This window comes from Phalangium opilio, unplaced genomic scaffold (genome assembly GCF_054372755.1).
Source record: "Phalangium opilio isolate 3A_F unplaced genomic scaffold, DU_Popi_V2 ptg000354l_1, whole genome shotgun sequence".
In the NCBI taxonomy this organism is placed as follows: domain Eukaryota; kingdom Metazoa; phylum Arthropoda; class Arachnida; order Opiliones; family Phalangiidae; genus Phalangium; species Phalangium opilio.
This window is the reverse complement of record NW_028324229.1, coordinates 695,906-711,743: the sequence shown is the minus strand read 5'-3', so window position 1 is coordinate 711,743 and position 15,838 is coordinate 695,906. Positions and strand designations below refer to the sequence as shown.

Genomic DNA, 15,838 nt, shown 5'->3' with positions numbered 1-15,838 from the left:
GACAAGCGTGAATTGAAGTCCTTCACTCGGTTAATTTTGCAGGACTTCATCTTCCCCTATTTAGTCTGTACTAAGCCTTTGACAGCGCCTCTTGCACCAGGCGTCGCTTTACCTAGAATCTATGACCTACGTCACTTCATGACAAGCTCCAGTTTGTAACCAGTGACAAACTTGTGGAATATCATATCTTATGAACTTATGCTTGAACTGACTTCAACAGTTCAGCCAGGATTCCCTTTTCTGTTTGAGTTTATTTCTTTCTTTCTTTTGTCGTTCGTTGTTTTAAGAGCTGGAAAACAATATTTTTTTCCTCCGACAAGAACTGAGTGAATTTACCGGAGTCCCTTTCATATTTGACATTAGAAAAAACACAGAGGCCAAATGCACGCCTCTTTCAATCTAGCCTTAAATGGATAAATATTATTGAGTTTTATCTATTTATTTTCTTTGTAGCGTTACCCGTATTGTAGTTCTACACCTTGCAGTGTTATTTTGCTATTTCGTTAAGATATTGTAGTAATCATTTGCAAATTTGCCCTAAACGTTGTGTATCCGAATTATGAAATGAAAAATTTCAATTTTAGCACTCCGTTAGTATCTGTAATTCCCCATGGGCAAGTTTCAAAAGTTCTCGATATAATTTTTGTTACTTTTCCCGCGCTTTTAAGCGATAGGAACTAACATTATTATAGTATAGTATCTTTCAAGCTAAGCCTAACACCCCCACCACGTAACTGTTGGCTGCTAACTCTCAATCTGTATAGAGAGGAGTCCAGAGACGAAGTTTGAGGCGAGATTGAATTGAATTGAATAGAAAGAAGAGAAACTCAATTTTGAAGTCTCGCAAAATTTTGGGGTGCGAAGTCCATCCCAGTATGTATGATGTTTCATTCGGAAGGATCGCGTTACTTTATGGTACCCAATGAATTTTGAAAGTGAGTCTGTCTGGGAATCGTTTACGTTTGCAATTTTATTTAAACACCTCCCTCTTCATCCACCTATTTCGGTAGTTTGGTCGTCCTCTAGTGAGCCCCTCAAGATTCGGTCTTTACATAAAGCGCTTAAAGAGAACTGCCTCTTTTCCTTCGCACAAGCCTCTTTAAGGCAATAAATATCGGCTTATCTCGCCGGAGAATTTTGAAAAACCGTTTTCTAGACGTTAGGCTAACCGGTAAGAGAGAGAGAGAGTCGCTGAAAGATACATTTAGCTGCCTGAGAATCAGCAAAAATATCTGCCAAAGAAAAATAATCTTGGAATTTTCTTCTAGACGCGGATTGTAAATCTTTAGGCTTAAATTCTACCGTATTTTCTCCATCACAACGGTTGGTTTAGCTATACCGTATAAAAAGGTCGAAATGAATTTTTCATTTTTCAACTTTTCTACTGTGGTAGAAATTTCAGGCCGGAGAACTCGATCAAAAATACTGTATAATATTTAGTTCTGTTTGTAATATCAAAATAAAACGTATCTATTCCACGCAACCCGATGTGTGACCGTGTGTTTGTTTGAGGGTCGACGAATTTATACGGAATACGTCTCTATTCTGTGAATTTCTTTCTATTGTAAATCCATGGATAGCTAGGCCTTTCAATGTACAGAATTTTTAAACAAGCTGGTCAAGACCAATATTAAAGCCACATCGTTGTCATACTTCTGATACTTAATTTACTTGCCTTATAATCGTACTAGGTTGACACGTACAGAAAATTGGAGAGAATAGCTTGCCTTTCGCCCTACCTATAAATAGTTAAACGCGAGTGAAATATTAGATACTACTACTACAGGCAAGTTGAAATTAATAGTCTCATTGTAGATATGCATCATATGACGTGGCTAAAAATAATTGTATCATGTATGGAATTTTTAGTGGCAGCGGTTAAAGTCATATTTGGTTTCGAAATACTTCAATTTGAAAAAAAGATTGCAATTTTATATTAAAAGATAAATTTTGAAAGTTTCATTGTTGTTCAGTGTCGTATTTCGGAGTTAAAAAGGCGCGTATTTATTGCGAAAGTATACAGGGTGTTACTGGTAAATCCAACATAACTGTTAACTAAAAATCATAGAGATACAATAAATGTTATTGTGACTAATTAATTTACAATTTTTCGCGATCTATTTCTCATTACAGTGCGACGCTGGAGTTGCGGTTGATAAATTTTTCTACGCTTTGTTTCGTTGCCCTCAAATGACCATGCTCCTCGGTCCGGCAAACTCGGACACGACGGAGAGATTAGCGCGAGTGGTCAATTACAAGAACGTCTTGCAGTTGTCGTTCGGCGCTTTATCACCAGCTCTGAGTGACCAAAAAAATTATCCTTTTTTCTACCGTATCGTCTCTCCGGACATATCACACCACGCTGCCAGAGTTCATTTCATCCAATACTTCCAATGGGACACTGTGGCCACCATATTCGAGGACAACGATGAATACACCTTGGTGAGTTATTTCGTGGTAGTTATTTTTTCCCTGACCTGGTCATCCATAAATAGAGTTTTAATATCCAATTTTGCCTTCCTGGACCAACCAGAGGAGTCGATAGAAAATATATTCACCTACCTTATAACTTTTCCTCTTTCTCCAGTCGTTTGTGAAAAATGTCCCAGTTAGGCCCGGTCGCCATTAATATGTCGCTAGCGAACGCATTTATTATACCGCCTTGTCAGGGACATCTGGTCGCGTTCGCATATTACACACGTATCTACCCATATATGTGTCAATCTTAATTTTTTGTTTCCATAGCTATAAATGCATTCTGTAAACGTGGTACAGGGAAAGTTATTTTCAATATTGACTTTTGTAGAGAGAGAGGTCATAATACACTCTCGTGAGTAAGTGACATTCCCATATGATGATCCAAACGTGGTAAAATATTGTATTTAAAACGCTGCCAGGTTTGCAAATGACACTTAGAATATGTTCTTGATTTCGAATTAAGTCAGCTGGAATTGATTTGGGATAACCACTTCCATTGAATCGGCTCTAAATTCTAACTTTCATAGCTAGTAACACGTTTCCAGACTTGTTAGACGTTAAACGTGATGTTCTATCATTTTAATCAAGTCATAAGAGCACGTGCAAGCGGTTGAGAAGCGGTTCACGTATGGTTTATGTTATCGCTTATGGGCTAACCTTATACTGCATGGGCTATCTAGGGTTACCTAAATTGTCGTCGCACGACCAAGGTTACGCGAGTTTATAGCGATTAAATATCATTAGATGGTGAATCCATTTGCAAGCTGAGAATCTCTTGGTTATAACGCTTTGAGACTCGCTTCGGGTTCACGTCCCAGTTTGTAACTTAAGCCTAATGGAAACAGACCACGCGTGAATGCGAACTCGATCGAGAATAAGGCCTATTCACACTTTTAACTCTAACCATCGTGCGCAGTTTCAAATCAACAAAGGCTTAGCTAGTCAGGAAGTTGAAAATCAGATTGTAAATAAATATTGAGATTTTTCGATGAACTACTAATTATCCATGCTGGGACCCTATTCTCTAAGCGTTTTTGGCCGTAAAGTTTTCGTGAACCGTAAAGATTACGGTCGGCAAAAACCGTTTGGTGAAAAAGTCTATTCTGTAACTTTTTGGACGAAAACTTAACGGTAACGGTAAACGTTAACTTTTCGTGAGCTCGAAGGCATCCGTTAGGGATTTTACGGTTTAAAAAAGCATTGTTAAGCCTATTTCAAAAACACTATTATAGTGGTATAAACTTAATTGTTTACATATGTGTTTGTTTTTGGCAATAAGTTCAATTACGTGCAAGAAATAAGGCAATGCTTTGCGTGTCAACGCGTTTTTCGTGATAAATAAAAGTTAATTTAATTAAGTTGACAATTTATAAATAATTAAATAGTGAAGAAATACCAAGTCAACAATCTGTCAATAGTTCAACTTAAGCCTAACGAAAACGGTATGATGAAATTTCAACGGGAATTTAAAAATTAACGGGAAAAATGTTTTTACTTAACGGAAAAGTTATAGTATAGCATTTTTCTCGAATTTTCATGTGGCCGTTACGCCAAAAACGGAAAACTGTAAACTTAACGGGAACCGTAATGTTTACGGGAAGGATCGAGAAAATTACAGAATAGGGTCCCAGGTGTGACTGGGCCTTGACCCTTCCAATGCGCTATCTGTAACGCTATAGTTAGTCCCCAAACGTGTGTACACTTTGCCCTTTGTCTATTTTGGTGCTCTTCCGATAAGGAAGGGTCCGGGTAATCGACGGGTCAACTCATCTTTCACTCTTAGCAAGTTTCCCCGACTCGCGAATATCGAAGCTATTCCAGGATTTCTCTTTCCTACGTAGGACAGTTCCTCCGTGCAGCAAACTATCCTAATCCATTCACGACAGGCGAAACTTCCTCACAATTTGTAAACTCATCGACTTTCTATCTCTTTCGCAGCCAATCAATGCATTGATTAGCGATTTGGAATCGGCGAATATCAGCGTCCCAGCCACTATTAGCCTGACGGAGCAAGATTTTGAGGAACATCTTAAAGAGCTCAAGGTGAGAAGGCTGCATGCTGGGAAGTCAATGTCGATAGTTTGGGAGAACGTAACCCTCGAGCTAACTCCTCCTTCTTAATTTCAAAACTGCCACGGAGACACTTTCTATAAGGATCAAAATTTTAAGGAAAATAATTCCTCTCGCACCCCCTCCCCTTTTTAAATAGTCTACAAAATTCAGATGGTTGTTGTCTATAGTGCTTTTATTATTGTTATCATAATAAGGTATGTTCCATAAGTAAGACGCTAACGATACTTCGGAATGCTAGAGATTACTGAGAGCTAGTTCGAGAATGACAAGCGAGAATTGACAACATTAAGTTTTGCAGTCCATCTTCTTATTTAGTTAAGCCTTTGAAAGCATCTCACCAGGCGTCGCTTTACGAGAATCTATGACCCACGTCATCACTTCAAAACAAGCTCGCAGTAACCCGTGACAAACTTATAGAACATATCTTATGAACTTATGTTGTCATCCCGAAAGCCCACGACTCTTGGCTCATGTTGACATACGTCAAATACAAGCTCCTCCTATATCTATAACTATCATTGGCGCAATAAGACTCCCCTGGGTCACCTATATTATTTCCCTTTACCATCTAATAGGCCTAGAGTGTAATTTAACTCAATATAAGTTACGTATACTGTGCGCATGCTTTCCATATAATGATTTTAAACTTTTCCTCTTGGTTGGGTTATTGGTATCATATTTCTATAGAGAAACCCACATTGAGTCGGGCCAGTAACTGATATAGTTGTGGGCTTGAAAATATCTAATTTCAAGGACTTCTCTACAGTATTCTGGTTGCACTTCGAACGAACTATTAATCGCTATCGGCATTTTCCCATAAACCATAAACTTAATTTTTGATTCTCTTCACGGTCGATTCACTCTCTTTCGCTCTATCTCTGGAGTCTCTGTCTATTCACCCAATGAGTTACGGATAATAATTAGGCCATTATTATCTTTAAATCGATAAATTTTACGCACCGGTACTAGTCTCCCAATCATCTCTCTCCCTCCCTATAGGTTGGGAATTTAATAAACCTTTCTACCATCCTGCATGCGTCCAAAACCAAAACCGCAGATATTGAGTTCGTAAAGATGAATTACAACTGACCCGTATCGAGTTTACAATGTAAAAGAGAAAATAGTTTCTATTTTAATTAAGGGCTGCAGTTTTGTTTTCGAGGGGTAAGATACTTAACGTGATCGGTGTATACGCTGTAACTAAATGCATGGAATAATTAACCCAAGTCTTGAAAATCCCTACAAGTAATGTTCAGGAATCCAAGAGTGATTAACCCCTTGGAAGTTACTGTATTTGAGAATATCGATTGTTTTACGAAAATTTAATTTTATAATTTAAGGTAAATATCATGAGAAAGTAGTGTTAAATGCGCTTAGATTCGATTAATTGAAATTGAAATTAACTTCCTGTTATCTGTCTGAGTAATTTAATCTTACTTAATTTAATATAATCAAGATGGTAAATTTCCTCTTTCTCTAAGACATAAGGCACGTCTTTTTTCAGAAAAACTGTTTTGTTGTTTCTTCAACACAAAATTGATTTAATTAAGTTAGCGTAGAAAAAAGAGGATGTTTTGTATTATTAGTTCTCAATAAATCTAGAAAGACAAGAAACTGCAATGTGTTGCAAAAAAAAAGAAAACGGATTGGGATAAAATTGTAAAAGAATAGCGTGAGATGCAGCAGCAGCGCCTGCATTCGTTCGATTACAACCGGAAATAATTAAAACAGACTTTATCCCTTCTCCTCCGTCAGCTTTAGTTCAATTAACGAAACGTTTAATTGAATAAGTATCCCCAGGCTTAATTAATTTAACATAATAGATACTCTATTTGTATATCGAAGTGTTGCCAAAGCCTGAGATACGTTTCGTTTCGCTACGAGTATCGATCATTTTAAAACTGGGACTGTCCAAATTTAAATTAAAGGGATGGTTTGTGAAGAGATGTTTGCTTTGCAAAAGGGTAAAGATCGAATATTTTCACTGATGAGCAGCTAGAGTTATAAAAACTGAATCACAATTACTTCTGTTAGCTTTACAACTACCCTTTAAAGGCCTTATCTCAGCAATTTTACCTTAAAATGTTGCCGCAAAATCGGGAATTGTTCAAACAGTTTTTCTTTTTTTGGGAGAACGAAACGAAATTGAGCTAGCTGTAAGGCTTTAAATGGGCCTTATCATACGTTTATAAGATATGTTCCATAAGTTTGACACTACCTATACCTTGAGCTAGTTCGAGAACGACGCGAGAATTGGCTGCACTCGGTTTTGCAGCCTCCATCTTCCTATTTAGTCTGTGCTAAGTTTTTGACAGCGCCTCACCAGGCGTCGCTTTACGAGAATCTTTGACATACGTCACTTCATGACAAGCTCCAGTTTGTAATCAGTGATAAACTTATGGAACGTATTTATAAACTTATGGTATATCTATGAACGTAATGTGGCAGGCAGGTGGATCACCTAGATCTCTAGCCATTCGTCCATGCCTTTTATTCCCTCCATTCCTCTAGACTAAAGCCAAACAAACTTTTCGTTTATTGAGAGGGAAGACCCTTTAAAGAGTCCACTAATGGCTGAAGGAACTTATTTCCGTCCAAAGCCTTTTAACCGGTGAATCAGTCCTATAGTAGGTCTATGATCTATATTATTTGTCTTTCTTTATGTATACACTCAGCTCAGAGTGCCACTATATCTTCAAGGTGAGCTTTAAAAGCTAAGCCTTTTTCGTTTTCAAAAATAAAATGACACTAAACACTTGTTTGAGAATGAAAATCATATTGTCAACAGGAAGCAAAATCAATTTATTTATCCATAAGTTCATAAGATATGATGCTTCATAAGTTTGTTACTAGTTACAAACTGGAGTGGCGTAGATCATAGATTCTCGTAAAGCGGCACCTCATGGTGATTGGTGAAGCACTGTCAAAGGCTTAGTATGTCTTTAGCATTATGGAGTATAGGAAGTGTCATACTTATGGAACATATCTTATTAACTTATGTTTATCGTATACTAATGATATCTCCGTCCTGTAGATAAGAAAAACAAATCAAACCTGAATCATTTTAGCTCATTAAAAGGATAATATTTCACTATAGCAGCATCCTTTGTCTTTAATGATTAATGCGTTTTTGCTTTGGGAGAAAGATTAAATATGAATTAAAAAGTAACTTCAACGATGAGCAATTTTTGACGCGCGTTCTCGTTATTCATGGTTTTAATCTCCCGTTAAACTTTAATGTTGATAATTACGAAACCACAGTAACGCTCGGGTCCAAGCCCACTCCAAACTTTATTCTGGATAATTTGCACGGCGTGTTTTGTGAAAAGAATGAATGTATTTAGTTTTACTATGAATTTATAACAAGGAATTTGGACAATTTCATCACATTGGTAGCTTAAGTAGCTAATTAGTCTTGGGCTCTTTAGAAATATTCTTAGTACTCGTGGAAAACATGCATTACACAGAGTGGTTTAGCTATAATAATAATAACTAATATTATCTTCTGGTTTTTCACTATTAACTGAACTGAACTACTAATTTAAAAAAGAGAGTTAAGATAAATTTTGGGAGTTAGGGATAACACTAGATTATAAAAGCTACTTTTCTTTTCCAAATAGCTAAACCACTTCGTATGTAACCGCTATAATTACTGCCCCTTAGTGTTGGAAGTTTTCCTTATGCTAGTTTACGTTAAATTTAATGGTTTTGCGCCCAAGATTATGGAAATTTTTACACTCGAATTAAGATTAAATAGGTTGGTCTTGTAATTAGTTAGTTTTTTACTGGTAGTTTGTCCCAATTTTAACGGTCCTTGCGACTTGTACGCTTAATGGTATATTACGTAGGCACGTGCAATTAATTGTGAATTTAATTTCACACTTAATTTTCTACCACCCTAGGACAAAGACTACCGTATCATAGTTGGTTCATTTTCGAACGCATTGCTGAGGAAAGTCTTTTGCGAGGTAATTAAGCAGTGTTTTAATTAAAGCTACAAGAGGGTTTGTCCATGGATATCTAATTAATTACAATTTTATAATTAAGTATGATACTTTTTTTGACTGAAAGTTATTTAAAAATATAAATACCGCATCCATTCTTTTTTCCTCTCGTCTCTCTCTTGTCGCGTCGGATAATTAGGTCTACAAATTGGGCATGTATGGTAGCGACTACGTTTGGCTGTTGACGGAACCGGAAGAAAAATGGTGGAGAAACGGAAGCGGTACCGGATGTACTTCCGAAGAGTTGAGTCAAGCGGCCGAAGGTTACTTTACTGTCTCTAGATTTATCGGAAGTACGAGAAACATTACGTCCTTGTCCGGCCTGGTAAGCCTTAGCGTATCTCCTTTTTGGGTTAGGTCTTTGACCCAAATTGAAATAACCTAACTCGATTCTCAACAAAACAACTTCCGGTTCAAATTTTTCCAGACTCTTTCAACGTTAAAATCACGCATGAGTACCCAAATCACTCATATCTCACCGTTTGTGGCCCACGCTTACGACTCGGTTTGGGCAGTTTGTTTGGTGCTCAGGGAAGCCAATAGAATCTGGAGGCAAAAGAGACATAGATACGCTACTCGTCTAGAACATTTCAATTACACCAGACCGGATATGGTGACCACCTTCTCGAGAATCATCGAAGAACTCCAGTTTGAAGGAGTTTCTGTAAGTACTTTGCTACATTTTCATGGTCTTTTTGGGTTATTGTTTATCTTTAGGACATTTTTAGGGTCCTATACTCTTTCGAGGGTCTGACCGTATTGGTACCACCGCATTTTATCACAATCAAAGTAAAATATAATCCTTTATATTTAGATGAAATCTTTATTTAAAACTTCTTGCGTATTTTGATATCTTGACAGATGGTATCATGAAACACGTAGCGCTGTTTTACCCCCAGAATTCTCAACTGGATTTTCACTGCCCAACTTGTCAACCGGTTTATTGGAAGGGTAAGTTTTAACTCCCTTTGTTGGTGTTTGTAGGCAAAGGTTTAGGAATTATCTATTGTAAGGAGCTTTATACGAGCAATAACAATGGTTATTGTACTCGTAATGAAGTTAATGACGAAATCTACCGGGACTGTGTCGACTTTACGGGATTCATGAAGTTAAACTTTTAGTCTTTTGTTTACTCCGAGCTCTGCTTAAAAAGGGTAAAATTCTCATGGGGGATTGGTCCTTCCGGGTGACTCGTGTTGACTTGGAAATGTCTTTGATCACGTGAAACCATGGTTGAATCTTTCTTTTTTCAGTTAAATACTGAAAAAAGGAAGCTTTTTTGCAGGAAAATAATGAAAAAAAAATCTTCCCTAATGCTTGCTTGTTGTTAGCCCTTATATTCTCTTTCCCGTTAACTTTTAAATCTGTTCTCTTCTCTGTTTGGTTAATGCGGTTTTTTTTCTTTCTACAAAAGAATTCTTACGATTCTTTTGGTCTTTTTCAAGTATGCTAATTTTTCCAGAAAAAAAAGAAAGTACCTAGACACGGTGAAAAAAACTTTTAACCCTTTTTTAAGTTTCCAAATAAGATTTAAAAAATACCGTGTTCTAGATTCTAAGTACTATATATACAAACCAGACTTGAATGTTTTTTTAAGTCTTAAAAGAAGTCTTAGTCGTACCTTGGGATCCAATTAAAATTCTTTATTATCAGCGTACATCTTCTTATATTTTTAATAAGAGTCGGACTAATTTCAACCTCATTGACTAAAGATATTAAAAATCTTCCATTTTCATTTAGCCACTACGATTTATTCTGAATTGAAGTGGCTTCGAGTTTTTTTTTTAATAACTCCCGTGGTCATGCAGAAATTTCCCACTCGAATTGTTTCATTAAAACTTTTTGAATGGAAAATTTCGTTTGACAATAGGAGCCAAGAATAGGAAGTAAAAAGTTATTTCTTTTTCAAAACTTTTCCCCAACGTTTCACGATCCAACTTAGGTTCTTTAATCTAACATTGTTCTACATGTAGCTAGAGGAATTGGAAAGCGATGGTTTTTGCTAGTTGCACGGTCGATTGTAGTTGAAATGGTTGAGAATTGGTGTTTCATATGTTCCATAAGCATGACACTACCTATAATTCGTAATGGTAGAGACTTACAGCTCGAGCTAGTTCGAGAACAACGAATTGACTACACTCGGTTGGTTTTGTAGTCCATCTTCCTATTTAGTCTGTACTAAGCCTTTGACAGCGCCTCACCAGGCGTCGCTTTACGAGAATCTATGACCTACGTCACTTCATAACAAGGTCCAGTTTGTAACCAGTGACAAACTTATGGAATATATCTTTTGAACTTAAGCTTTGGGTAATTTTTCAATAATTCGTCTCCATCCTTTAGAATATATAACCTCGGATAAGAGAGAGAAATTACAAATTAAAGGGATAAAACCAACTGTGTTGGTCTATGGGCTACTCCTCAACCTTCTTGTCAAGGGTGTAGTATTTTCTAGCGGTATTTCATTGGGGTTGGTTAGAGTTGGTTGATGGGAATAGTAGAGGCTGGGATGAAACCCCTTGAGATGGGTTATCTGTCATCCAAACTTATCCTCGCTTCGTCTGTGCCCTGAGAGACGGTCGACTCTACTATAGCTCTCGACTCCCCTCTCTTGGCTTTTATTTCCTTCAAGATGGAACCACGAGCGTGGTTTATGTTCGCATTGCACTTTGGGATGGGTATGAGTCGAAATATTTTTAGGAGCTGAGGTTTGAAATAACCGATATCGACCCCGAGCGTCCTTGTCTCGGGTTTTCTCGGTGTGGTTACCCATTTGGCAAAAGCGAAACCCCCAACGCGCCAGATGTTCAACCATATCTTATAGCTTTGGGTGATGAAAAGTTACCGATATTGTTTTTCTCATTTTCTCATTCCCTTTTCATCCTTTCTTACTTCCTAAGATATATTGGTCTGTGTTTAAGGCCAAGATGTTTTTAGTGGCCTTTGTGGTGGTTTTAATGGAAGACCAATAATTGGGTGGGAGTACGATCTTTTGGCCCATTTCACGATATTTCTGTGGTAACTTCGGTTTAACCACTTTCAACCATCTATCCATTAATCCAATTCTCATTTATGAGCTGACTATAATAATCAAAATGTGAACGGGATTTCCATTTAAGTAACTTGTTTCGGAGGCGGGAGCGAAAAAAATCGCTCCTACGCACTCAAACTGTTTTTAACCAACGAGAATTCAAGCGTTAAGAATCATTGAGTTTCTTACGGTCAGAGAAATATGTCCTAAGGCCAAGTTTCATCCAATTCTTTTCAACCCCTTAACCAATTTATCTAAGGCTACAAATAAAAGTTTATCCAAGAACCAAAAGCGTTTCAGCAAAGGTCCGTTGGTAATACCAATCTCGAAATAAAAATATTTCTTAGGGTAACTTTGGTTTTTTAAAAAAAGGCTTAGGTATGTTCTTTTTTCGCGAGAAAACCACCAATTTCCACCTCGGGGAAGTCTGAAAATAAGGGCTTGTTTCAGTGTAGGATCCTAGCTTTTCGTGAGAAATAACAGTTGTTACAAAGTTGCTAGAACTTCGGTAAAAATAGGCGAACTATCCCTTATTTTGAGCCTAAAGGTAAGCTTTTATTGAAGGGGAATAAGACACTGCTATAAGGGACTGAACTGAACTACTTATAAAAATGCTAATGAAAATAAAAGGCGTTAGAATTTAAAGTGAGGAAGAAGCGAGAAAGAAAAAAAGGAAAATCAATGCAAAAACGCTCCATTAAATTGTCATCCACAGTTCCCCCAACTCCTTAACGAAGTTTCTACTTGAAATATGTTCATGCAATTTTTATTAAGTACTTTTTTTCTTGCCTGACTAAAATGTCAAAAAGGGGGATGAGATGACAAAGACTCAACTTTGAGATTAATTAAATAATTAAAAGGCGTTTCGCAGTATGTACAGACTTGTCAAATCGTCTATAAATAGGCCTGGAGCATTTTTGATTTTAAACGGAATAAATTATGGGAAACAAAAAAATTCTTTAAAACTCTTAACAGATAATGAAGTACCAGTAGCCAAACGAACTCTGGTTTTGCGAATCGCCACGTTGCATCATACTGTCTTCGTTATAATTGCAACGTTAGCGTCTTTAGGCATGGCCATGGCAATCGCATTCTTGGCCTTTAATTTGTACTTCAGGAGGCGAAAGTAAGTCTATAAATCTGTTGATTTCGCAAACTAACCTTTCGTAATACAAATCAATTAACACTAATTGAATTGTACTTTTCTCTTCTTCTCTACAAGGTATATCAAGTTGTCCAGTCCTAATTTGAACAATATCGCTGTGGTTGGTTGTGTCTTAGTTTACGTTGGCGTTGTCCTATTGGGTTTGGACCACGGGACACTAAGAGAAGACAATCACTTCAATGTCGTCTGCACGGTAAGGACCTTTTTCGTTTAAGATTGGGTTTAACTTTGCTAACGTGGTATTAGATGTCTTATCGGAAGTTAGAAACGCGATCGCCCAATCGTTGAACTCAAATGACCTATCCTTAATTATTTCTCTTCAATGGGTTTTCGTTTCATTAATGGTCTTAATTGGATAGAAAAACCCCGGCAACTTCAGCCTTGTCTTAACGGGGTCGCGTGACCATTGCCGAACCTTTCAGAACTACCTTTAATTAGCTTTTCCTTAATTGAAAATTTATTAATTTCAGGAAAGGATATACTATTTTCTCTCATAGATCTTAGTATCTAATAGGCCTATTGAGTTTATAAACGACCCTGATTCTTGAAGTATTGATTATTGCGTTTTGCAATCTCTATTCTTTGGTAGTGATTAGGTTTCCGTAATCTGCATGGTTTAGGGTTGAACATCTAATTAATATCAAGCTACTAAGAATCGTATTGCTTCCTAATAATGGGCAATGTTTACTGTAGTATTAGATCCAAATCTTTCATTAGGAAATCAGAACCATCTTTCGTCTATGTACTGTACACAACCTCAGTTGCGAACTCGTACACTAACACTTTCCCTCTCGGGAAACCCTTCCTTTGGAGAACGATATCTCAAAATAGGCAAATGTCCGGTCACTCTATAACCCTGCTCTTTTTCTCCTGCCCTTTCTGCAGACTCTGAAAGAGTGAAACCTCGTTTCTGCTTTCCGTTTTCTCGTCACTCTAGGCTCGTGCGTTTTTATTCTCCGGAGGTTTTTCGTTGGCGTTTGGATCGATGTTCATCAAAACGTATCGCGTTCATCACATTTTCATACGGGCTAACAGCGGAATCATCAAAACCAAAGTACGACACGCAAACCAAATTAATCTTTGACTGGTTTTACCTCTTTTCTTTTTTTTTCTCTTTCCTGAGAGCTTTCTAAATCGTACTTTTTGAAGTAATGAAGTGGTTTCGTATTCGTGTTTATTTTCTCTCTTTAGCTTTTACAAGATCAGCAATTAATCGTGTTGATTGGAGTCCTGATTTTGATCGATTGTATCATAGTAACAGTATGGGTGACTGTGGATCCCATGGAAAGAAGTTTATGCAATTTGACACGACAGGTAAGCTTAGTTGAAGCGGAAGTATATAATACTTCTCTTCGAGAGAAGTGTACCATAAAGCGGGGTAATTGTAACATGATTCTTTCCAACATAAGAACATTTATTATAGCAAGGTTACTAAACCGTGGGTTGATTGCAGAGGATTTAGTACCAAACAATTATAGATTTTGATGAGCCAACAAAAAAGGGGTGAATCTGGGAAGAATCATGTTACATGACTAAAGCATTAAGAGGATACAGAGTGTCATCCTTCTTCTATTATCCCCTTCTGGTTGAATGTATAAATTGTAGAATCTAGGCCTACTAACATGAAATGTTCTACCTAGGTCAGTAAAGTCGAACGAGATGTTGTCTACCTTTTGCAACGAGAACAGTGTCAGTCGTCTCACATGGCAAAATGGCTGGGTCTCCTTTACGCTTACAAAGGCCTACTACTGGCAGTTGGTTGTTACATGGCCTGGGAAACGCGTCACGTCAAAATACCGGCTCTAAACGATTCTCAGTACATCGGTATTAACGTCTACAATGTGGTTCTAACTTCCGTTTTGGTCGTCGCGCTAGCCAATGTCATATCAGCCGAAAGATACGTCCTAACATTCTTACTGGTGACATCATTAATCCTGATTTCAACCACGACAACGCTGTGCATCCTTTTCGTACCCAAAGTAAGTGAAAAATTAAGTCGCAAAATAGTTTCTGATTAGTTTTAGCACTAGTATATATTCTTTTCTTCTGTCTAAAACTTCCAAATTAGAATGCGTAAAATAACAATATTTTATCGACGTTGTAAACCTTTCTAGTGTAAGTGCCTTGAGTGAGTTTCCTTGTCAAAGTTAAATGCCTAAATTTTTCCCCTATTGGGGGCTTTACGCGAACTAATCTCAACTCGTAGCTTTCTATAGCTTGTTTAGCCGGATCCTAGTATAAAACAAAGGCTTTTAGGAAAATAGCTTGGATAAATTTAGCTAACTTAAGTTCGCAGTTCGTCAGTGAGTTGCCTCGAGCTGTAATGTTACCTGGCGTTCCTGGCCGAGCTTTCAAGTTTATTATTTTTTTTTCTTCGATACATAGCTTATGGCGCTTTTCTATTATGGATGAAAGGCATTGAATTTATAGTTAACTTTCCCTCCAAGTGTAAAACATTAATAGGCTTAATATAAAAGAAACCTTGGTTTTTCTTTCGCAGATATTAACTTTGATCAGGAACCCTAGCGGTGACGCGGTTGTGGCTTCAACCGGTGTCAAGGTGACGGAGCATAATACAAGGAGATTTTTGGTTGATGAACAAAGGGAGGTTTTATACAGAGCCGAAGTGCAGAACAGGGTATACCAACGAGAGCTCATGGAGGTAAAAGCCCTCTAATTATTTCCACGTGTTTTAAGCCTTTGAAGTTTTGACCGCTAATGGGAGGAATGTAATTCAAATTGTACAGTCCATATAATTTAACAAATTTTCTCGGTTTCGTCTAATTTCTATTAAAAGTGATGCGAGGCGCGAATATTAAACCATAAGCGTATCATACTTTCCATAAGTAATGGGTCGAAAGGTAATGCATGAGAGGCGTTTTCTGGTGGTGAATTTACCCGAAACAGACACCATCTTTTAAAAAAGATGGCGGAGACATTTTGTCCCACATGGACAATGCCGATTCATACTTATGGAAAATATTACAGGGTTATGATTAAACGTATATCAGTCGAGCAAACTTTCATCGAGTTAGGCCGGAGTTTCCCCAAAAGGTGTTAACTTTGGCGTTTATCTGTATGTCCACATAA

General features: G+C 37.4%; 1 protein-coding gene across 4 annotated transcripts in view; it reads left to right on the top strand.

Annotated features, from left to right (window-relative positions):
- The window catches only part of GABA-B-R3 (gamma-aminobutyric acid type B receptor subunit 3), a 32,713-nt gene that overhangs the window by 7,658 nt on the left and 9,217 nt on the right, over positions 1-15,838 (top strand). For all 4 annotated transcript variants that reach the window (XM_089860878.1, XM_089860877.1, XM_089860876.1 and 1 more), the window contains exons 3-15: positions 2,134-2,442; positions 4,417-4,521; positions 8,454-8,519; positions 8,695-8,880; positions 8,983-9,219; positions 9,284-9,344; positions 9,417-9,506; positions 12,559-12,709; positions 12,806-12,941; positions 13,686-13,802; positions 13,940-14,062; positions 14,389-14,727; positions 15,249-15,410. In XM_089860878.1, the coding sequence (XP_089717004.1) occupies positions 2,134-2,442; positions 4,417-4,521; positions 8,454-8,519; positions 8,695-8,880; positions 8,983-9,219; positions 9,284-9,344; positions 9,417-9,506; positions 12,559-12,709; positions 12,806-12,941; positions 13,686-13,802; positions 13,940-14,062; positions 14,389-14,727; positions 15,249-15,410 (2,082 nt within the window). The remainder of the gene's footprint in view (positions 1-2,133; positions 2,443-4,416; positions 4,522-8,453; positions 8,520-8,694; positions 8,881-8,982; positions 9,220-9,283; positions 9,345-9,416; positions 9,507-12,558; positions 12,710-12,805; positions 12,942-13,685; positions 13,803-13,939; positions 14,063-14,388; positions 14,728-15,248; positions 15,411-15,838) is intronic.